Consider the following 24,409-nt stretch of genomic DNA (forward strand, 5'->3'; position numbering starts at 1 on the left):
ATTCCATTCAACACAATGCGAGTCAATGCAATATATATATGATACATAAATAAAATAAAAAAATATATATATATATATATATATATATATATATGATACATAATATAGTACAGAAAGTTCGCTTTATCTATCTATATTCTATGTGACTCTCAGGACGCGCCTCAGTCTAGTGTTGTTATACGTCATATTTATGTAGCAGCAGTGAATAAAATATTGGTCACAATTTATTGGTCACTTTCTAAGATCAATCTACATATAAAATATTGGTCACAATTTACTGGTCACTTTCTAAATAATAAAAGTATAGCACTTCCACTAATAATTATATAAAAATAAAACTTTTTTAACCAGTGCAAATATGTTAGAAGCAGGGCTGTCAAATGATTAATCACGATTAATCACATCCAAAATAAAAGTTTTGTTTACATAATATATGTGTGTATACTGTGTATATTTATTATGTATATATAAATACACACACATGCATGTATATATTTAAGAAGAATATGTTATGTTTATATATTAAATATATTTATATATAATATAAAATATAAGAATATAAATATATAAATGTATATACATGTAAATATTTTCTAAATATATAATTTATGTGTGTGTATTTATATATACATAATAAATATACCCTGTACACATACATATATTATGCAAAAAAAACCAATATCCAACATGTAACTAATACACACTAATCAAAATAAATCCCTAGTTAGAAGCAATGCATCATGATGCAATTGCCAACTTGTACCTGATGCACACTTTTTAAAATCAATGCATCGCTAACTTTTATGCAGATACACCGATGAGAATCTGTGAATCTTACTATCCCTAAGATACTACAGATAGACAGACAGACATACAGAGAGATAGACAGACGGAGGGATGGACGGACGGATAGAGACTGACAGACAGACAGACAGACAGACAGACAGACAGACAGACAGACAGAAATATAAACAGAAATACACACAGATAGATAGATAGATAGATAGATAGATAGATAGATAGATAGATAGAAGTAGGGAAATTAGAATTATATCCAAGTTAAGCCAATCACAACAATGCTGATATTCAGAGCAGCAGTAGTCACGACTGTGATGTCGCTTAATTTAAGTTATCACCACTGACATATTTATAATCCCAATTCAGAAAAGGAAGTAGGACCTTTTCCCTATACGGCCCATACATTTTGGAATAGTGTTCCGTGCAGAATGCTTTCTTAAATGGATAGTTCTTTACTTATCAGTCATCATTTACTCACCCTCACATTGCTGTACAACTTACTTGCTTCTGTAAAACACAAAAGAATGTCAGTGGTTGTCCAAACAACATTGGACGCCACTGACTTTCATATGACTTTTCACAGAATAAAGCATACAAGTATTGAATGACATGCGGGTGAGTAAATGATGACATTTTTCATTTCTGGGTGAACTATCCTATTAAGTCTAGACTAAAGACCCAGGTAAGCCAAACATACAAATTAGATTTTTCTCAAAGCTTTTCCAACTCCCACCTCATCTCTGTTACTGAGTGATGCAACCTGTCAAATACAGCCTATACCAGCCAGACAGTGAGGTATGCTTCACTGACCACTGCCTGCATCCCCTTCAGTCATTTTAGGATGCACTACAAAGACTATAGATTCCTCATTATCATAATTTAATCATTATCCTTACAACAATTTTCTATGAACATATTAAACTACTTAATTTATAACAACTTACAATTACTACACAAGTCTTACAGGGATAGTTCACCTAAAAATGAAAATTCTGACCCTAATGTCATTCCATTTTGACTTTTTGCGCATGCGTCATGGTACTTTCAATAATAGAGGAGGACAGTGACGTGGAAGATAAGAATTGTTGAATAAAGTCGTTATTTTTGTTATCTTTGCACACAAAATGTATTCTCGTAGCTTCGTAAAATTACAGTTGAACCACTGATGTCACATGGACAATTTTATTGATGTCCTTACTATGCTTCTGGGTCTGAGAACATTTTTGTTACATTGCTTTCTATGTAAGCTCAGAAAGCTCTCGGATTTCATCAAAAATATCTTCATTTGTGTTCCCAAGGTGAACGGCAGTCTTACGGGCTTTGAACAACATGAGGGTGAGTAATTAATGACATAATTAAAATTTTTAGGTAAACTATCCCTTTAATTAAAGTGTACATACTATGCTTTTTAACATTTTATCCTTTAGCGTGAGCTATAGCTGATAAATGATTAAGGTGCCTTGAAATGCTTGTTTGTAGTGCTGCTATTGTGACTGCGCTATGTTAACAAGTTAAACATTTGCATAACACCCACCCACTGGCTGTTTAGGCCCAACCTCAAAGAACATCTGGGTAAGTGATTTTGTTATATCACTGTTGACATACACTGTTTTTGCTTCAAGGCCATAAACCCTTATATTTACTTCCAATACCTACACAATAGTTACCAAAGATATGATCCATATGGTCAGAGGCACTGCATTTCCGACACATGTTCTAAGCGGTTTACCAATCACAACAGACCAGTCGGCCAGCTGACAAATCAGAGTAGACTGTGCTTTTCAGAAAGGAACTAAAACAAAGCAGAGGGGGCGAAAAGAGGTGCTGCAGCAATATAAAGTATGAAAAATTAATGTGATTTTGAACTTTAAATCATGTAAATGTATTCTAGCATCCTACGTAAATAAAATTGTGAACTTGTAAATAAGCATAATATGGGCACTTTGAGGCTCTATTTTGAGGTTTTCTCATTAAGAGAACCTCCCAAACATCATCCTCTATAAAACTGAAACCACACTAGACCATACAATACAAGCCGATGTTGTGCATCTCTTTGCCATCAAAAATTTCCATATGAAAGATACACTTCATATGCATACGTATTGGCATGATTCAAACAGTAATCAACAGCTCTCTTGTTCTGCTTTCTGACAGATCAGCCCCACCTGTTGCACACGCTCTCAATTCAGCCCATAAACAGCATCATTCGCTCAGAAACATCAATGACAAATTGTTTCTCTTGGTTTGCCACCCAAGCACTGCTGTGCCCTCAGATCCCCTGGCTCAGTGCCTCTTTGGCAAGTCTAATCATAGTCTTTGAAAAATGCATGGGTCTATTGCCGTCTATCCTCCATGTGTCTGTCTTCTTGCTCTTTGATTCTTTCTCTCTCCTCACTGTCTCCCTTGTAGCTGCAGTTCTAATTGCTGGATTGAAAGGAAAATGACATGGGATGATGGCCTCTGTGCACGTATGACAGTTGAGACAATGCAAGATAGTTAGGCAGGTCAGTGCACCCAATAAAGCAATCAAACGCATCATGAGTTCTCTAATTGCATTGTGCGCTAATCAAAACTATTCCCATGTTTACTAAAACAACATGCCATAGCAGAAGACAGGCAAGGATATGTTTATAGGACTGACGGTCAAACTACATCATCTCCTGATTATCACTGGCATGTCTCGTCTAGCAATTCCAGCAGCAAACAATTTGTCTGTCCACACTAAACACGAAACCGCTACAAGATAGGGCACAATTACAAATAATCAGATAATATTTGACGTTTAACACAGAGCTTATGAGGATTTCTGAATAGTTGTATCTCACAGTGGACAGGGCTACCTAGTATGCCACTACAGGAATATAAACCAGAAGCAATGAAGCATCACGACTCAAGTCATCAAATCGTTCTACCTAGTGTATGTCACACCAGTGTTTACACTCATTTTGTTTATTAGGGACCAAGCACAGAAGGTGCGAAGACACCTATTGTGTCCATTGGCGTTCTTCTTCTTCTTCTTCTTAGTCTATGGCAGCCCATAGAACCTCTTGTGGGAAAGTTGTGAAATTGGCACACTGACGGGCGGACGGAGTGAGCAGCTAAGGATTACAAATCCTCTCTTGTACTTTGATGTTAGTAGACAAACGCGAGTTGATGTACATACACAACCCACCTCCCTGCACTTTCCCTGACTTACTAGTTCTGTCTGCCCGAAGGATCTCAAAGCCATCCAGGGCAACCTCCGTATCCGGGACAGACTCATGCAGCCAAAACACGTTTCCCTAAATGATGCATTATTGAGACATTTAGCATGTAACAAGTCTATTTTATTTTTTTTAATGAACGAACATTTGAGAGAGTAATTGAAGGTAGTGGAGGTTGAAAAGGTTGCCTTCTGAGTCTACAGTGTACCCCTCCTCGCCGACCTCTCTTCTTCATTAAGCCAAATATTACTGTTATGTCTGGTGGAATGAGGATAGATGGATTCCGTTGACAATAGACAGAACCACAAAGAGACAAAAGTCTATCCCAGAAGTAGATGAGTCCATGCCCCGCACCGACATCATTTGACTGGATACTCCAGACAGCCCAGTCACTAATAATCCATGTGATTATAAGAATAGTCTAAATCCAATCTGTCAAATTCCCCATGGTGTTTCAGCCATAGTGCACTCACTGCATTAACATAAAAAGCAAAATTCATCAACACAAAAAAAACTCACCGACCATGCCGTCGCAGCCAACGCATGCGCCAAAGAGATGAAACGGTCGTTCAGGCTGACTACTCTGAAACAGATCCTCGCGCAGATCTGCCCAGGGGACTGGTTCTTTTCTCTGTACTTGAAAGTTGCCTACTTTCACATCCAGAAAGCCTGGCCCCTTGGAAGAATGCTCAATGGATAGAACAGGGCATCTCCCTGGGAATGGTCTGCAGGAGAAAGGTTGTTTTGACAGATGCAACGTGGGTTGGGAGCTCTGTAAGAAGGTAAACTATTGGTCGAAAGAGGAAGAAGGTCTTCACATAAACTGCCTGGAAATGTTGCCAGAATGTCAGGCCTGTAAAATCTTCCTGCCAGACCTGAAGGGACACCACGCTCTGGTCCACTCGGATAGTATGATGGTGGTGTCATACATAAATCACCAGGGAGGGCTTTCCTCGAGGTGCCTCTTTGTGCTCTCTGCATTCGCTGAGAGCAGCACACATTCCGGCAAAAGGCAGAAGTGGACCTCTTTGCCTCAGAAGACAACTCACATTGCCCAATCCATTATTCCAAAGACAGGGCCTGTGACTGGCCCAATCTCTTTCTTTATGCTGTCCTCCCAATTGCCCTGATCCCTCAGGTAATCAGGCAAATCAGGGAATAAGAATGCAAGGTTCTCCTGGTGGACCCACTCTGGAGAAACCAGCATTGTATATCAGAGCTATCACAGCTGCTTGTAGCAGGCCCGTGGCCCATTCCCCTGAGGCAGGATCTCCTCTCTCAGGTGAACAGAATGATATGGCACCCCCAGCCCGAGCTGTGGGCTCTGCACCTTTGGCCGCTTGATGGGAGCCTGCAAGTCTCACAGAGTGTGTTCTAAACACTATTTATCAGGCTAGAGCCCTGTCTACAAGACGCCTCTATGATCTTAAGTGGTCTGTGTTCTTCACCTGGTGCTTAACCCTCAGCGATGACTCGTCCGTCTGTGACATTTCAGTGATATTGTCCTTCCTACAAGAGCTGCTGGATAAAGGGCACTCCTCATCCATGCTGAAGGTCTATGTAATGACTATAGCGGCTTCTTATTCCCTATAGCGAGCCAGTCGGCCAGTCAAAGGCTATCCCTTTGAGCCGCTGCAGTCTGTTGACTTTCAGTCCCTGTCGTTGAAAACCACTCTACTGCTAGCATTAGCATCGGTCAAATGAATGGGAGACTTACAGGCACTCTCTGTGAACCCTACCAGCCTGGAGTTCGGGGCTGATGACTCTAAAGTCATCCTGAAACCGAGGCATGGTTATATACCTAAGGTGCTCTCCATTCCATTCAGGGCACAGATCATTACACTCCCTGCACTTCCTCCCTCAGAAGGGGACAAGGAGTTGAATTTTCCCTTGCCCCGTCAGGGCGCTGAGAATTTACATCCAGTGTTCCGCCCCGTTTAGGCAGTCGGAACAGCTCTTTGTCTGCTTCGGTGGCCGTGGATAGGGGTCTTTCTGCCTAGCTGACACACACCTGCTTACACAGTACCATTTCTGAGCAGGAATTGGCCATAACAAGCTCAAACCCATCAGATTATTTACTTGTGTGCTCTCAGCCCCTGGAGTGCTGAGGCTGTGCAAGTCTTCTGTAATGTTCACTCAGGCTGGGCGTGACCTCTGTGAGCTTAGTCCGTTTTTGCCTTGGTAGGTGTTTACTATAATTGTCCCTTTGGGCCCCTAGGTGCCTAAGGCAAGGTTGTACATATAGGTGTTCCTCTGTCATAGCACAGCATGATTGTACTGGTTCCCATAGCATCTTAGCAGAAGCAGTACGAGTGAAGTATTGATAGGGAATATACTTGGTTACTAATGTAAACTTGATTCCCTGAGATACGGGAACGAGTACTGCGTTGCTAGCCATGCTATACAGCTCAGTCGTCACTTCAGTCGAAGTAACTTGTATCATATGGCGAAGCACCCAATTATATAGCCAGATGGCCCCACCCATTCTGGTGGGCTCTGGCGGGCTTTGTGGCTATAGGCTTGTGCAGCACCACTGCTGAGCCATTGGTATGTTTTTAAAAGAGTACTGCATGTACCAATGGCCATGCAGTTACACTGCGTTATTGAAAAAGGCTTCAGTTCAGAAGAAAAAATTACTTTCTCCTATAGCATCTTAGCAGAGACAGTACTCGCTCCCGTATCTCAGGTAACCGAGGTTACGTTAGTAAACGAGCATGTTAATAAGGTGTTTTTGTATCACACTTGAGGTTACTTGTAGTTTTGCTCATAAGTTAAGTCCCTGATCATGCAGATCACAGCTACACGCTCTTGTAAAGTATTGGATCAGTATTAGGATATTATTAGCCAAGAAAATAATATTCTATATTATAGTCTATAGATACGTTCTTTGAACATTCGCTGAATGAGCACTGGTCAGGCATTTAATAATTCTGTCAAGATTCTGCCAGACCATCAATACAAGATGACGCCACAGATGGCAGCCTCTGTGTTTGGCTTTCCAGTTTTTTGTACTGTTTTTGTTAGTTTTTCCTGTTTTTTGTTTCTCAAACATGATCAGTTTTACCAGGGATCAAGTGCTGAACATCCGGCAGAACACACAACACAATCTTCTACTGAATTTCGTTTATTCAATCATTTTGCTGAATGTTTTAGTTGGCGAAGTAGCAGCGATGATCAAATGGCTTTAGGACGCCCAGACGGGGGAAGCGAGCTGGCATGCTTATGAAGTTCAGACAGCATGGATTCAGAACGGCGCTGCCTAGCATCCATCTGGTGAACTGTCGATCTCTACCTAACAAAACAGACAAACTTCTTCTGCTCTCTCAGATAAATAAGGATTTTTCACACTCTGCTGCTCTGTGTTTTATGGAAACCTGGCTGAATGATGCCACTCCGGACAGCGTGTTAAATCTGCCGGGATTCCAGCTGTAGCTGTTCAGAGTGGATCGTCACGCAGAATAAACAGGGAAATCGCATGGCAGCGGGACATGTTTTTACATCAATGAGAGGTGGTGTACAAACATAACAGTGTTAAAGAAGATGTGCTGTTCTGATCTAGAAGCGATTTTCATTAACTGTAAGCCTTTCTATTCACCGCAGGAGTTTAACTTGTTCATTGCCGTGAGTATTTACATTACACCGCAAGTGCACGCGAGCCTAGCTTTGTAAAAACTCACTGATCAGATCACAGAGACAGAACAACAACACCCGTACTCTGTTTTAATCATTCTCGGGGGCTCTGAACATTCAGCAACATTCCCTTGAACTGCCAAAATACAGACAGCATGTTACATGTCCCATCAGAAACAGTAATATACTGGAACATCATTACTCCACAATAAAGGATGCATATTGCTCCGTCCCCAGAACTGTTGTAGGACTCTCTGACCACTGCCTGGTTCATTTTATACCGACTTATAGGCAAAAATTTTATCTGCTTAGGGCTGCCCTCAACTAAGTATTTTTCTGGTCAACTAGTAGTCCCTAATTTTAAGCATTAATCAACTAATCACACGTTTATCAATAAACCAGTTAAATCATTATAATAAGCCTTTAATTGCTTACATAGTCTAATACGCGCTCAAGCACATTCATAGCTTGCCACAGTGCACCAGCAGAAGTAATGATTATGAATGTGTCAGGGAAAAACAGTAAAGAGACTGAATTAACATTTTAATAATTCACTGATAAACTAATGCTTTTTTGTTTTTTGTCGGAGACACTGACATCGACTCGTCATCTCCATGGATCCACCTGTATACATGTTTCATTCAGATTACATAATCTGATAATATTAGTCTTCAATTTGAATTGGTTTATTTGAAAATAGACATTTCACTCTCTATAGATATTTTTTAATGTCTGTACGGCAAAGATAAACACGGAGTTTCTTAGTTTTGCGCTCAAGTTTACAGAGACTGAGACGGCAGAAATCAATACATCTGTCCTGCAGTGAAGCACTACTGTTCAGCTTCACACCACACAGACACTTGAACAGCGCACATTTCTCTATGTTAACAGTCTATGTGAGTAGTCATGTAAAGTTGCTAATACTTACATATTTCAGATGATAGGTCATATTTGAGGTTGATGAATGATATAGGTGAGCGTTTGGATGTCCTGCCTGATGTACTACCACATAGGCCAACCCCTACTGCCTGAGGTCTTCCAGTCAGAAAATCTAAAAGCCAGTTGCACAACGAAGTGTTGAGCCCCAGCTGGACCAGTTTGTTAATGAGCTGTTGAGGGATGATTGTGTCGAATGCTGAACTGAAGTCTATGAACACCATTCTGATGTATGAGTCTTTTTTCTCTATATGTGTGAGTGCTGAGTGGAGGGTAGTGGCGATGGCATCATCGGTTGAGCGGTTGGACCGATATGCAAACTGTAAGGGGTCCAGGGAGGGGTGGAGGGCAGACTTGATGTGGTGCATGACTAGGCGTTCAAAGCACTTCATGAGAATAGGGGTGAAAAGTGCAACTGGACGGTAGTCATTGAAGCAGGATGGAGACAGCTTTTTCGGGACTGGAATGATGGTGGTAGCTTTGAAGCATGTGGGAACAACAGCCTGATTTAGTGAGAGGTTGAAAATGTCTGTGAAGACATCAGTGAGTTCCACTGCACAGTCTCTCAGTACATGCCCAGGAATGTTGTCAGGACCCGGAGCTTTGTGTGCATTGATCCTGCTGAAGGATCTTCTCACGCTGTCTGGGGTCAGCGTCATCACCTGGTTGCCGGGAGGAGGTGGAGTCTTCTGTGCAGTGGTGCTGTTTTGTGCCTCAAAGTGAGCGAACAAGGCGTCCAGCTCATTCAGCAGGGAGATGGTGCTGTCACAGGTCTGCGGTGGGAGTTTGTAGTCCGTAATGGTCTGTATCCCATGCCACAGGCTCAGAGTGTCTCTGCTGTCGCTGAAACAATGGGCTATCCTCCTGGAGAACTGTCTGAATAAGGACAGGCAGCAGCTAGTAAGAATTGGTAAATTCACATCCAACAGCTGTACCACCAGCATTGGCACCACTCAGGGTTGTGTCCTCTCCCCACTGCTCTTCCCCCGGTACACCAAAGACTGCACCTCTAAAGACCCCTCTGTCAAGCTCCTGAAGTTTGCGGACTAAAACTTCAGTCATCGGCCTCGTCCAGGACTGTGACGAGTCTGCTTACAGACAGGAGGTAAAAGTGTAGTCTGTCTGGTGCAGTCACAACAACCTGGATCTCAACACTCTCAAAACAGTAGAGATGATAGTGGACTTCAGGAGGAACCTCCCTGAACTCCCCCCACTCACCATCATGGACAGCACTGTGGCTGCACTGGAGTCATTCAGATTCCTAGGAACCAACATCTCTCAGGACCTGAAGTGGGACACTAACATCGACTTCATTGTTAAAAAGGCCCAACAAAGGTTGTACTTCCTTCGCCAGCTTAGGACATTTAACCTGCCACAGGAGCTGCTAAAACAGTTCTACTCAACCATCATTGAGTATGTCCTGTGCACTTCAATAACTGTCTGGTTTGGCTCAGCTACAAAATCAGACATCAGAAGACCACAGAGAATGATTCGGACCGCTGAATGGATTATTGGTGCTCCCCTGCCCACCCTCTGAGAACTGTATACATCCAGAGTGAAGAAAAGGGCTCAGAAAATCACTTTGGATCCCTCATATCTAAGCCATCTCCTTTTTGAACTTTTGCCATCTGGTCAGCGCTACAGAGCACTGAATACTGGGACAGCCAGGCACAAAAACCGTTTCTTTCACCTAGCAATCTGTTGTTTTTTTTTAAATGTTCTCCCCTTGTGCAATAAAAATATGTGCAATAACCTAAAACTTATTTATCACCCTACATCCTAGTGCAGGATTCCTCAATAGAGAGAAAAATGTTTGGCCTGCACTAATTTCAAATAATTTGGCATGAAAATTCAAACGCAACATCAGAAAGCGACATTAACTTACACTGTGTCTACACCGGACACGAGCGCCGCGAAGCAAAAAAAATACAATAGAACTTATTATAATCAGTGATGCTGTCTACACTGGATGCTGTGCAGCACGGCGCGACAAAACCCCGACAGAAAACTGCTGAATCATTCTATTTATGACGTTCTGACACAAAGTTCAAATGATTTGCAATGCTTTGTCGCCTCCAGTGTAGATACGATGTGAAAGCAAAAACCTTGGTCAGTGATATCACATTATGACTATATGACAATATGACACAATGACGATATATTAATTGAGGAACCCTGTCCTAGTGCATCTCTAAAACTTTATTTTTTATTCTACTCATATTCTATTTAATCTACAGCACACCTGTACATATTTATTCTTTTTTGTGGTTTATTTATATTTATACATATGTTTTATTCACATCTTATTTTTATTATCTGTGTGTCGTTGTTGTCTCTGTGTACTGGAAGCTTGTGAGACTAAAACAAATTCCTTGTAGGGGTGGTCGATATGACCAAAATCTTATATCACATTATGACTATATGACAATATGACACAATGACGATATATATAACAATATAGTTTTTTTTTTCTTTAAAAAAGGTTTTTAAGATATTAAAATCTGTGATACCATATCATTTTTATAATCCTTATCACCAATGTCAATATTAAAATAATACAAGCCTAAAAAGAGACAAACACACACACATACACACACACACACACACACACACACACACACACACACACACACACACACACAAACCTCAAGCTCACTGAAGATAAATAAACAGTCAGTGATGAAATTAGGATAAGAAACTAATTGCAAGCAACAGGAAAAAAAACCCTACATTAAATAAGAAATGCTACATACATTGTGTAAATTAATTAGTCTTCACTGTTTGGATTCTATCTATCTATTGATAGATAGATATAATTAATGTGTATTATGCATAGATTCTACTCTCTACTCTCAGACTTGCATTCTCATACTTGCACTCTCAGACACTTGCGCTTCCGCTAGTGACATCACTTGCAGTGTTTTTTCTTTATTTTGTTCTATTTATTTATTATTTTTTGTTTGAATATCTCAACATTTTACAACAGTAGCCAGGTGGTGAAGACAAGAAAAAAGAAATTATGAAATTACGAAGTCACTTGCAATCACCACTTGCACTCTCCACAAAATTAAAAATCACACTTGCAATCGACATAAACGGTGCATGTTGCCAATGGAGACAAGACGTTGTGGTGGTTAAACAATTAAAACTAATTTAGTAACATAGTGTACAGAGTCCTGCAAGTCATCTGTAGGAGAAAAAGACAAGACCTGCAAATCTGTGGCCACAGAACAGCAGAATATGAATGCAATGCGCAAAGTCTCTCATTAAGCGTTTTCCTCCCATAGAAAACATAAACCCTTAATATGGTTTAACATATTAAGATGCTATTAAAATATAAAATTCAATATTTTAAATACCATACCGCAAAACATGGCATAATGTGGCATAATGGACTAAGATGATAAAGACCAAACTCAGTATGCTCCTCTTCATTATTAAAATATAGATAATTAATATGTAGGCTACAGGCAAGCAGGTGAGCCCAGAATAAATGCAACATGCAAAGTTTTGCGTTAAGCATTTTTCCATATAGAATAAACTGCCTACAGCTCTTTTATATCATTGTCTTTGTCAATTAAGCTACATTACGTGTTTTATTCAAAATGATTTTCTATGGGAGGAAAATTTTTAACGTTAACGCATTGCGTTCTGGGCTTGTCTCTTTGCCTGTACGGAGTTGATGCTTTTAATATCACTTAATGCATTTTATAATGCATATTTCATATAGGAAAACGCTTACGAGAGACTTTGTGCATTGCATTCATATCCTGCTGTTTTTTGGCCGCGGATTTGTGGGTCTTGCCTTTTTCTCACAGGACCCTGTACGTTATAGTACTAAATTAGTTTTAAGTTTTTGATCACCACCACAGCATCACGTCTCCATTGGCAACAAACACGATTTGTGTCGACTGCAAGTGACGTCGCAGGTAGCGGAGAGTGCAAGTGGCGATTGCAAGTGACTTCATAATATAGTTTATTTTTTCTTGTCTTCACCACCTGGCTACTGTTGTAAAATGTTGAGATATTCAAACAAAAAGTAACCAATAAATAGAACAAAATATAAAATAAAAAAGACTGCAAGTGACTAGCAGAAATGCAAGTGTCTAAGAGCCCAACACAGAAGTCAGCTCACATCTGTATCCGGAAAACGACAAGCGTCAGACCGGAAGTCATTCATTTCCAATGGAAAGTAGTGCGGGATCTGCGTGGAGTTCCGATCACATGCGTATGCGGAAATTTCGGATCCGATTTGAGCTTCGGATACGTTAAAATATTTGAACTTCTGCGGCTAGACCATATGCAACTGCCCGACCGGATGTGATTTATTCTAATCAAAACTATCGGCGCGAGGTCAGTATTACCAATATTTTGTTCACTTAAACATCATTCTTTAAACACTATTTCTGTGAAATGGTGCTTTAGAATAATTATGGCAGAAATACTTATTTTATAATTATTAAATCATTATTTACGTTGATTAGCCCCATAAAACCCACTGCTTTTATTTTGGGGGGGGTCATTTGATTTGTGACAATGCATTCATACATGAATTATATTCATTAAAATTATAAATTTTACCATGGCGAATATGCTGAGGAAACGCTTGTTGCACAACCAGTTTGAAAGTTCTGCGCGACTGCCACTAGAGGGAGAAATGCGACAGTCACGTCCGAATGTCGTGTGCAGTATAAAGGTGGCTTGAGAGTGCAGGTGCAAGTCTGCAGCCAGACCCTTCTCGGATTCTGACGCATATAAGTGTGTTTATGTAATCGTTCAAAGCTAATAAAGCAGCAAAAATGTGCGCTCCTCTCACACAGAAACAGAGACGGCACACCCATATAATTTTGCTCTATTATTTATTTCAACGGCTTAAAAATCAGTTGTTTTAAAACTGCAGTACTTAAAAACGCATGTCCATGCTACAGATGTAGTCCCTCGTTTAGGAACGAGCTCATCGTTTTGTCCTGGTTGGTCGTTCTCCACCTGGTTCTGTCTACCCTTCACGCCCTGTGGTGGCGTGTAAAGATCGCAGTCATCCAAATGATGAAAAAGTATTACTGTAAACAATGTATTTTACGACAACACGAAATAAACAATACAGCATAACGTGAAACGATAGACTTTTTATTTTGTCCAGCCAATATATATCATCATATCGCACAGCCCTAATTCCTTGTATGTGCAAACAAACTTGTCAATAAAGCTCTTTTTGACTTCTGAAACCAGTTAATTGATCCAAATACTTTTACTGAACATAATAACTTATGAATAATTTTCCTTTTGGGCTGATTTGCTACATCTTAATGTATGAAAAGTTTAAATTACAGTATCACCAAACTACTGAATGCAACATTTGTATCCAGTACAAATCTATTTTTACTTGCACACAAACACCAAAAATGAAAAATAATTGAGTTATTTTTTTATTTATTTTTTGGATCCATTCTCATAAGATGCTAAAGTTTACAGGAATCTGTCTCAAAGATGTCAGATGGTCTGTCAGATAGTCATTCTTGACTCATCCATCAAGTGTGTTGAGATGGATACACGTGCGGGATAGAAGAGTAATGCACACCACAGAGAAAACTTTCCATGATAATGGCACAGATATTACATTCCTAATGTTGGCCCATTGATTACTGTCAGCCTCACAGCGAGCTGGATTTGGACAAATTTCCAGCCTGGTGCGACTAATGCTCTCCCAAGACACAAATCTAGCAAGACAGAGGAGCCAATCTGGTTGCAATAAGACAACATTTCAACTGCCCGAATCGATACAATAAACTAACTCCATCTGCGGAACAATACCCTTTTAAGCTAAAGTTTCATAAAGACTCACTAGAAACTATGTCAGGTGACTCCTGTTTAGGCTGAGGATTGAGTAATACATAAGCCTTTTGATCTGGCAATGGAAAGAGTCGGTCGGCAGGGTTTAAGGGATGGACGATGGGGTGCTTGGAGTGGGCGATTCAAAATGGAGATCAAATTATGTGACAGGATCAATGAAAGAGATAGTCCCGCTGAAGCAAAAGAGAATATCGATGCCTAAATAGCATAAAAACTGCAAAAAACATTCTTTGGGGCATTTCTTGCAAGCAGTTGTTTGTGAACAAAAATGTTAAATAGCATAAAAACTGCTAGAAAGGGAGTTTGACAGTCTTTTCATTCACTAAAGAAACATCAGCCTTTGATAAACAGCAGCAGGGTCACAGATCTTTCTAAAAGAAGAGAACTGGCCTCTGTCCCATGTAACTCACTAGGGTCAATTTGAGCAATATCTAAAATATTAACAGTGTCTTTTGAGTCTGTGCTTGAGTCAGGGATAAAGAGAACACCAGAGAGGAAGTAAAACACTATAAATAGAAACACTTCTTTCTTCATAGCTCTGTTCTGCTTGATGAACTAAATCAGACCAATTTATCTCCTCGACTAAATCCTGGTCTTAATATCAGCCATGATGGCTGAACACAATCCTCTTACTCCCTCTGGTTGGTTTCACTCCTTACCATTCGCTCATTTCCTGCCAGCGTAAACAGTACGAAGAATCCATTGGTTAGCTTGGGAGAAACCTACAACAATCTACCCCATACTCCATTTACAAATCCACCATTAATCCTGCTTCCTGACTCTAATGTTGCTTCAAAATCTTGACATCCAGCCCTCAGCAGAGTAATGAACACTGTGCTGGAATATGCAGCATGCATGTATCTGCATATCACAAATAGTATTTTAATAAAGCATATAGTATTTGATATTGCTAAAACTACACTGCAAAAATCATTATTCCAGTGTTAACCAGTATTTTTCTTATTTCCTTTAAACATATCTTAACAAACAATATGTATTACAAGATACATACTAAATTAAATTTCCTTTTTTTCTGTTTACTTTAAAGCAACAAACTTAAATTGTGTATAAACAAATCCTATTTTTTATGCAATTTTGAAGGAAGTAAATTTATTTTGCTTTAGGAATGTTTATAGATATATTTACTAGGGAAAAATACATACATTTTTGCAGCATCCTCCTTAACAAACTTTATCAGCTTCATGTTTACTTTATGAATGCACATAATGTTTGTGAATTGAATCATCATTCCAACCCAAAAAGTCAGATTATTTTGCTCATCATGCATAGGATGGTATAACACAAATCCTTTTACTCATGAGGAAACGTTCAGACTTCAAGTAAATCCATAAAACAAATTACTAAACCTATGATTTCACAAACACAGCATAAGAAACATCTGTCATTATATGTTAAATGGTGACAATCATCTAAAAAGGATGCTGCTTAATTAGACTTAAATTATGATTAAAGGTTATGTTTAAATCGACTCATTTTTATCGTCTGTACATAATAGAGCTCAACATCCTACTTATGATAAATATAGTATTTTGCAGTATCCATTTTTCCTCCGCAAATCCATTTATAATTTCTAAAATGTTTTTGCCTTATGCTTACAATAGTTGTGATAGTTGTCAAATTTTTTTATTAATTTTGTATTTTTTTTTACAGCGGTTGGGGTAATGAGATGTTCTAAATTTTTCAGGACTCTTCTAACAGGGGTTTATAGTCTTTGAGTAAATGTGCTTGACATCAACCTCCATTCCCACTGATGTACATTTACAAAAGATTTGCAAATCTTCTTTATCTTCTTAATTCTAATGAAGCATGGACATGGTACATGGACTGAATGAAATTGACTCTTGATTCCATTTGCGATATTCATGAAATACAGATAATAGAAAAAGGACCTTGAGAGCTAAACACTCCTGGCTGTTTGGATGTTTGATGCATGCGAATTACAGCGTTTGTGCAAGAAAACAGTGATATTTAAAGCACTTTCCTGCAGGACTGTCTCTCTTGACACTTGGCAGTGCGAGTGAGGGACCCAAAAGCAATTTCATTCTGCAAAAGCGAGATATTCGTATAGACCATGTCATATCAATGCATACTAATGCCTATTTTTCATAGAAATGTCTATTTTTGATAAATTGTTCCATGTGAGTGCATACAATTCAAATAAACATTTTCATATAAACAGTCAATAATAAATTTCACATTGAAAAAAACTGAAAGGTTTTGAGCATGCCTGAAGGCTGAAGAAGACCAGAAGGTTGACGTAACGCAGACGCAACATTAAGGTTGTTGCCTGCAGACATTATTAGGATTAGAGGCGGGCTTGAGGCATGAAGTGTTCTGGCCCACAAAGCCAGCTCACCACATTACATGCTCGCTAGGTCTGACCACTCACAAATCCGTAGCTTTAATTTCTTCTTTTAATTAAACCACTGAGAGCTAAATTAATTTCTCCATATTTTTCAAGGTGATTAAAATTAAGCGTGGAAAGCGTGGACATACTGTATGTCAGAATGGGATGCTAAGCCATTGCATGTGTACATATTGCTTGTACAAATCTCACACTGGTATTTTTAAGGCTTTCTATGATGTAAGGACATGTCATGCGAAAGAGATTGGGAAAATGTGTAATAGAGCTGTATGTGTGTCAGTCTACCCTGTATAATATATAGAGGTTTGTGCATGTGCGTGTAATAGGAGTGGTAGTGTGCTCTCAATAGGTGCTAAGGTGAATGGACAACACATAAATTATACAATAGGCAAATGTGCAATTTCATTTTTTAAATGACCCCTTTGGAAGATGTCAGGCTGGTATTTATGATATGTTCATTGCTCTGCATTTTTAATTTCCCTGCGGGAAGGAAAAATCATCCCTATCACAAGCAGCGATTAGAATACAACTCACATCTGCAACCACATCTCAGATATCATTAGGAGCTTCCACATGGCAGCTGCTCTCTTGATTTGGATCTAAATCAATCCATACATACTAAAACACTAAGCTTTATAAATCACTGCTAAGCATCCAGTAGTGCCCTAGCTAACTGTTACAAAATCTTTCCGTATGGTATTGTCAACTCACATTATTGTCAGGGCTGATACTACTGTTATTCATACAAAAACTTTTTCCACGATTTTCCTCCCATCCCTCTCTGCCATTTTTAGGTCTATCTTGACTTTAGGGGGATAAGAAATGTATATAAATGTGATCACCTGTTTTCAGTCCATTCATTTGTTAAAATCTAATTTTATATTATTTATATATATATATATATATGTATATATATATATATATATATATATATATATATATATATATATATATATATATATATATGAACTAATGGAACCAATGTACTACAAATGGCATTTTACTCATATGAGTGCTTGGAATTCTTCATAGCCTTATAAAATTAGTCCTTGTTTGAATGATGTAAAGACTTGTTTTCCTTATATTGCTACTGATCTATGCCTTACTGGTCACTGTTTTATTATCAACATATATATTCCTGTTCCAACGGATAAAAAAAAAGGTGCAATTATCCCTGACAACTCAATCCAGCTTTTCTAATCAGACATGTTGAGAAAACTCACATCATCTGAACTCAACAAATATCTATGCATAGCAACATAGTGCACGTGCATTGTGAGCTTCAGACAGTTTCGTCAGGCAACAATTCTCATCCTAATGTAATGTTTAGACACTGTGTTTGGTTGTTTTCTCAAAGAGCTTGCATATGTTCAGGAACCTGCTGCAGATTACAGATTGCTAAAGGAAGCCTGTTGTAAACATCTCACTGCTGTTGGGTTCAATTTCTCTCCATATGTGAAGTGAAATAAAGTCATTTGAAAAAGCTCTCAAAGGAAAACCTGTACTTTCTCACCTGTATCCGCTCTGCGTGTCCACACAGACTCCTCCGTTGTGGCAGGGGTTTCTGGGATAGACAGAGCAGCTCTGGTGGAGGTGTTCACGTGCCGAGCAACTGCAGACAGCTGTGGCTTCCACAGTCACTGACACCAGAGCCATGCTGCCTGAGTCGACCACCGCTGGCTTGTCAGTCACGCTCAGATGGCTGGTGCAGCCCCCTCCTCCCCGACAGTCTGCATCCACACACTCATCTACATGAACCTGGGTCACATTGACTTGAAGAAAAGACTGGAGCTGGAAGGGGAAGGGAAAGAGAAAGAAAGAAAGAAAGAAAGAAAGAAAGAAAGAAAGAAAGAAAGTCCATCACTTGTGAAGTGCAGGCATAATGATGAAAGAAAAATAACAGAAACTAATAGAGAGTAAAGAACACATGTGGACAGCTTCATTATTTTGAGTCATTTTGACCCAGAGCCAGGTTTTGAGTTTTATGCACCGAGTGAAATAATTATGTTTCTACTCAAAACTGCTGTTAAGAAATAATAACATAAGGTCAGCTTGTTCCCAAGCTGTTTCATTCACATCTTTCCATGGTTGAAACACTGATTTGGTGATTATGTAAGAGACTATTCATTTCAGTAAGTATCTTTGAAAATTTATGTTTATTTTGTGCTATAACTAGTAGTAAAATATGATCAGATCTGCCCCACCACATTAACCCTCTGGGGTTGAAGACCGCACCAGTGCGATTTGTCACATTTTTTCTTGATGACTGCGAAAATAACTAAAAATACTCTGACATTTTGTTCAGATGACATACAGATAAGGGTAAGGCATTGTTTAAAATGGCAAAGGGTTTATTTTTATTTGTGTATAGTCAGTTACAACAAAACAATGTGCTTTTGTACAATAATGAAAATAGGGTGCGCTTTCTGCCATCTCGGTCTCTGTCAACTTTCTTCACGTAAATAAAACAACCTGAATCTCAGTGAATACTTGCCTCACAGACTTGATAAATACATGTGTATAAAAAGCTAGAAATGTACTTTTAAATTAAGTAAGCCATGTCGTAAACAAATGATAAAGTAATCCATATGAAACCCACGTGAGGTACAGTTTTTCCCGTCTGAGCTCATTATCTGTAATGTGACCACGCCCATAAGCAAGCACGCTATTCAAACTATAATCACCCACGTGACACACGTGGACATGTACTGTAAATGCCCACATCTTCTCTGCAAACAAAGCGTAATGATTCAAGTTTATCTAGGCTACTTTTCATTTCTGGAAGAAGACGCACTGAGAGGAATAAGCCAGAATTTACCTTAGAAGAAGGCGATGCGCAAGCCAGCAGAGGAGATCATTTCTAATGAGTAAAGTATTTTTTATTACTTGTATTAATTGTTATTGTGTTATTGTGACATAACTTGTACACATTTTACTAGTTAGACTTTTCCTAAAGTGTAATTCCTGATTACATGTATGAAATCAATTAAAACATTTTGAAATATGTGTAATTTCATTGTATCTAAATGTCTCATGATGCCAGGAAGTTTATTTTAATGTTCTGTAAAATATAAAACAGTATGAAATAAAAGTAATATGAGCGTTTACACTGTAACACTATGTGAATGTTAGAGTCTAAGAATGCTTAAACCAATGTTTCCTGTGAAATACTCTATTCACAGATCAAGTTCAGTTTCAACATTTGAACAGGATCTTTTCAGCAATGGCACAAAGCCGTGTGACTATTCACATCTCTGTTTAGATCAGTGTGCTCAATAATGTGTCTTTGACCTTCACTGTGTATATTTTGATTATACTGTGTTGTAAATACAATTTAAAAATAAATAAATAAATAAAAAGTTCTCAAAAGTTTTGAGAACAAACATTCTATATGTGTTTCAGTGACATAAAAATGTTAGGTTTTTGAACCTTAAACCACATAAACACATTACACTACACCAAATACACAACGTAATGTTCTTTTTAGCAACGTCATATTACCCCTTTAACCAAAGTCTGGTTTGGAACAACATGAGTGAATAAATGATGAATTATCATTTTTGGGTAAACCTTTTAACCCAAAGTTTTGAAATGCTCTGACATTTGTGCTTTTTTTCAGTATCTTTAAAACATATTATTGGCTGGCGTCAGGATACACTGTATTCAGCACAAACTGGGCTACAATAATATGTGAGCAGCATGAATGTACATGTTTTGTGTTTTTGAGAAAACAACGTTTATGCGTTTTCATGGTTAGTAAAAAACATTATTTTCCACATAATGTACATTATTGTTGCTCCTCTATGCCCCATCTTCTGAAACGCATATATTTTTACAAAGCTCATCATTCTGAAAAGCAAACAAATTTCATATAGGTTTTTATTTACATCAAATAAATGGATTCATTTTACAATACCTTTATAACCTTTTTGGATCTTTTAAGTTTTAAAACAAGTTTTACAGGTTTGGTATGACATGAGTGTGAGCAGATGACAGAATGACTTCAAAATTACATTTATTGTTTCAGTTTTGTAATTATCGGTGTGGCAATTGTGCACAGTGTAACAATTCATTTAAAACTGCTGTTTTTATCATCCAAGAACTGGTCGAAAATATAAAATTAACTCTTATTACGTGTGCTTCAATCCATGTTGTGTACATTATTTGATGTCCATGTGGTCTGTGTTATGTGGAAAAAACATCTTGGCAATTGAAACAAAGGATCAGTGAACATAAGGAAAAAATATATTACTTATCCAGTTGCTGTGCATTTCCTTTCTTTTAATCACAATGTGTCATCCCTATGTTTCTTGGGTATTGAAAAGGTGCCCCTTCCACCAATAGGTGGTGACACTGATACCCTTTTATTAAGAAGTGAATTGTTTTGGATTGGAACTTTGCAAACTTTATCACCCTTGGGGTGAATGATGAAGCATTATTTAATGCAAAGCTGTAAATTGTTGTTATGATAAACTTCAATATTTAGCAAGTATTGATTGTGTGTGGGATTGCATCGTTTTATATTCAGTTTTGTAATTTAAAAAAGTCTTCTTTTTTTTATCATGAAGAAGTTGAGACTTACCAAAATATCAAAACCCATTTTTTTTTTTTTTTTTTTTTTTTTACCTTCCTTATGATAATATTATAACAATAATACATAATAATATATAATAATTGTGTTTCTTATCAAATTGCTCATTGTGACTTCCATGACCGTCCAGTCTGGAGCTGGTCTAGTTGGTCAATAAACCAGCAAGGTCTTCCTCGTGAAGTCTTGCTGGTTAACATACTTAGACTTCTAGGTCAGTAACAGAGCAGCACTATGGTGGTGTCCAACAGTGGTACGCAGAGGGATATTTGCGGGCACACAAGCAATAGGGAAAACTGTATACTGACATACACTTCATACACTGAGGTAATAACTTCTCATAGTAACACAGCCTGTTGGGAGCTATAAATACTATAAAAGTGTGAGAATTAACTTGCGCTAGTCTACGGAAACGCGCGTGACCGTTGCACAAACTAGGCACTTCAGATCAAAGCCTCAGCGCTCTAACAGCGCTCGTTGATGTCAAAATGAATGAGATGGCCAATCAAATCAAAGTAGGCAGGGTTTACTGTTCACAGAAGCAGAGCTTGAAGTGTCAGTTTAACGTTAGAGAGAGTGAGAAGTTGCAAATCATTTAATATTAGTAAACTTTTAACTATACGTTTTACGATAGAAATGTTAAATGACCGGCAGCTATATCCAGTGATGCAAGCTACTCTTTTTTTCTCAAATATGGCCATTTTGAGTGAAAGAGAGAGAGAGAGAGAGAGAGAGAGAGAGAGAGAGAGAGAGAGAGAGAGAGAGAGAGAGAGATGTGTAATTTTTCTGTGTCTGTCTCTCTCTACAAACAATGAAGCTGAGTTTAGTTACTTAAAAACAGTGATTTTAGCCACCTTGTTGCTGAGAAATATAATGTAGCAATGCGAGTGCGAGTGGTGTGTGTGTGCGCGCATCAATAAAAGCAGCGCATTCATATTGAAAGGTGATTAAACTGAACGGTTTTAATGCATTGGCCTTGTCACACACACATACAGTGGTAAGTACGGTCACTGTTAGTCAGTATCTGCTATTCAAAAAACTTTTTAAAAGTAAAAAAAAAAAAATATATGAAAAAATCCTCAGAAACTGTTTGCATGAAAATCATATAGGCCTATGTTTTTTTTTAATCGTATCATTTAAAAATGTGTATGTTCTGAATAAATAGAGAATGCATTAAAAAGGAGGGGGGATTTGGGGGGTGGATAGGGGGTGTTGGCACAGTGGTTAACCAGAAAAATTAAAAATGGCACGTCATGCCGAAAAGGTTGCCGACTCCTGATCTACGCCAATCTTTTCAGCTGAGCTACCCTCAAATTAGCATACAAATAGCAAAACAAGTCCAACCAAGTTAACCAAAAAGACCCCAAACCCACTTAAACTCGCATAAACAGCGTTCAGAGACACTGGTGCACGCTCACTCCATTTCATTCTTGGACACATTGAGTACTCCAGAGCCTCTCTGTGCCTGTGCTTTTCCACAAGCACATAAACGGCACGTAAATACCCCACGTCCACAGGACTGCCTCTCAACTTTCACACCATTTATTCAAATGCAACATCTGACGTATAGCGGTTTGCTCTTCAGTGGACTGAGCAGTCAAACAGTGATTGACCTCTCCTACACCAACTCAAGCGGCCAGCACACTTAAGGGAAAATGAAGGGGTGAAGAAACAAGAGATATCGAGAGATATAGACAGAGAGAAAATAGAGACAGATGTTCAAGGTGATAACTACTCCAAGATTAGCTGGGACCTATTTGCCGAGACATTATTCTGACTTGGCAGTGGTTCATGGAGAGGTATTTTCTACACAGCAGCTGTGGCAGAGTGATTGATGATGCTGTTTATGTTGATTTTATGTGTGATCTGAAGGGGAAACTCTGAGGGAGCACAGGGACATGGTGCAATGCGCACAACAGGGCTGGACAGGCAAATGTCACAATGTGTTATAGTGGGGTGAGAACAGAAACAATGGGAGCAGCGTTAGGCCTCAGAAAGGGTTTTATTTTAAATAAAATTGAACATAAAATATTTAAAAAGGAGAAATAAAGTGTACATGGGGAATATGTGTGAGAACTGAAAGGGCACAATAATGAGACACTCACTGACTTCCCTGAGTGCCCTAGAGACAATGGGAACAGCAGGAATTCTGCAAGCTGGCTCTTGGGGTTTCGCAATATACCTATATTGATGATAACTGTGGTATTTAAAATATAAAATATTGATATGTTAATACTACACATACAATAATATCATAAATAATTTAGCAACAGCAAGCAGTAATCAGGTTGACATTCCTGGCTGAGGTGGTGGCAGATTTGCACCTTAACACAGGTTGCCACCTGTCATAAAATGGAAAAAAAAGAAAATTATATATGACAGCAACACAGAGTGTAGCTACTACTCATTGTAAAGTCAAAGTTCAAAATCATGTTGAAAAAGATGACACCTGATTCTTAAAAGTTACAGCTAGATTGCAGAATTTTTTTTTTTTGATAAAAGACTGCAAGGAGTGCTGATAAACAGTATGTTCTTTTTGTATAGTTATGGTTACAAACTGTCTCTCTGCTGCCCTTATTTTTCCTCAATTTCTATACAGCAGAATAACATATAAAATCATTAGCATCAGTTCATCACCGTGACAGCCCAAGTTGCTGCACCTTGGCAGCATTCATTGCCACTCACTTTCTTTGTGCACAAACACCTTTGCGTACACAGGACAAGACGAATATATTGAGGAGAGGCACATTCAGCATTTCATGGCACCATTAAATTCAGATACACCTCATCACACACTGCCAGCCCTGTTTGTACAGTGCTGCTCCTCTTTCATGCCCATTTCAGTCTGGAGCCCGGATACAGGGTGGCATTCGAAGAGATGGGGCGGCAGAGAAAACATGAGAAGAGGTAGTCACTCTGTGAGGTTAAAAAATTAAGTTTTAATATATTTAAAGTGTGAAATTTACAAAATATCTTTACTTAATATCCTAATGATTTTTGAAAATATTTCTCCAGGGT

At 38.6% G+C, this 24,409-nt stretch overlaps 1 protein-coding gene across 2 annotated transcripts in view; it reads right to left on the reverse strand.

Annotated features, from left to right (window-relative positions):
- si:ch211-186j3.6 (neural-cadherin) overlaps positions 1–24,409 on the reverse strand; it is a 244,695-nt gene that overhangs the window by 43,286 nt on the left and 177,000 nt on the right. For both annotated transcript variants that reach the window (XM_042728157.1, XM_042728156.1), the window contains exon 22: positions 18,317–18,594. In XM_042728157.1, coding sequence (XP_042584091.1) covers positions 18,317–18,594 — 278 coding nt within the window. The remainder of the gene's footprint in view (positions 1–18,316; positions 18,595–24,409) is intronic.

This window comes from Cyprinus carpio, chromosome B7 (assembly GCF_018340385.1).
Source record: "Cyprinus carpio isolate SPL01 chromosome B7, ASM1834038v1, whole genome shotgun sequence".
Classification (NCBI taxonomy): domain Eukaryota; kingdom Metazoa; phylum Chordata; class Actinopteri; order Cypriniformes; family Cyprinidae; genus Cyprinus; species Cyprinus carpio.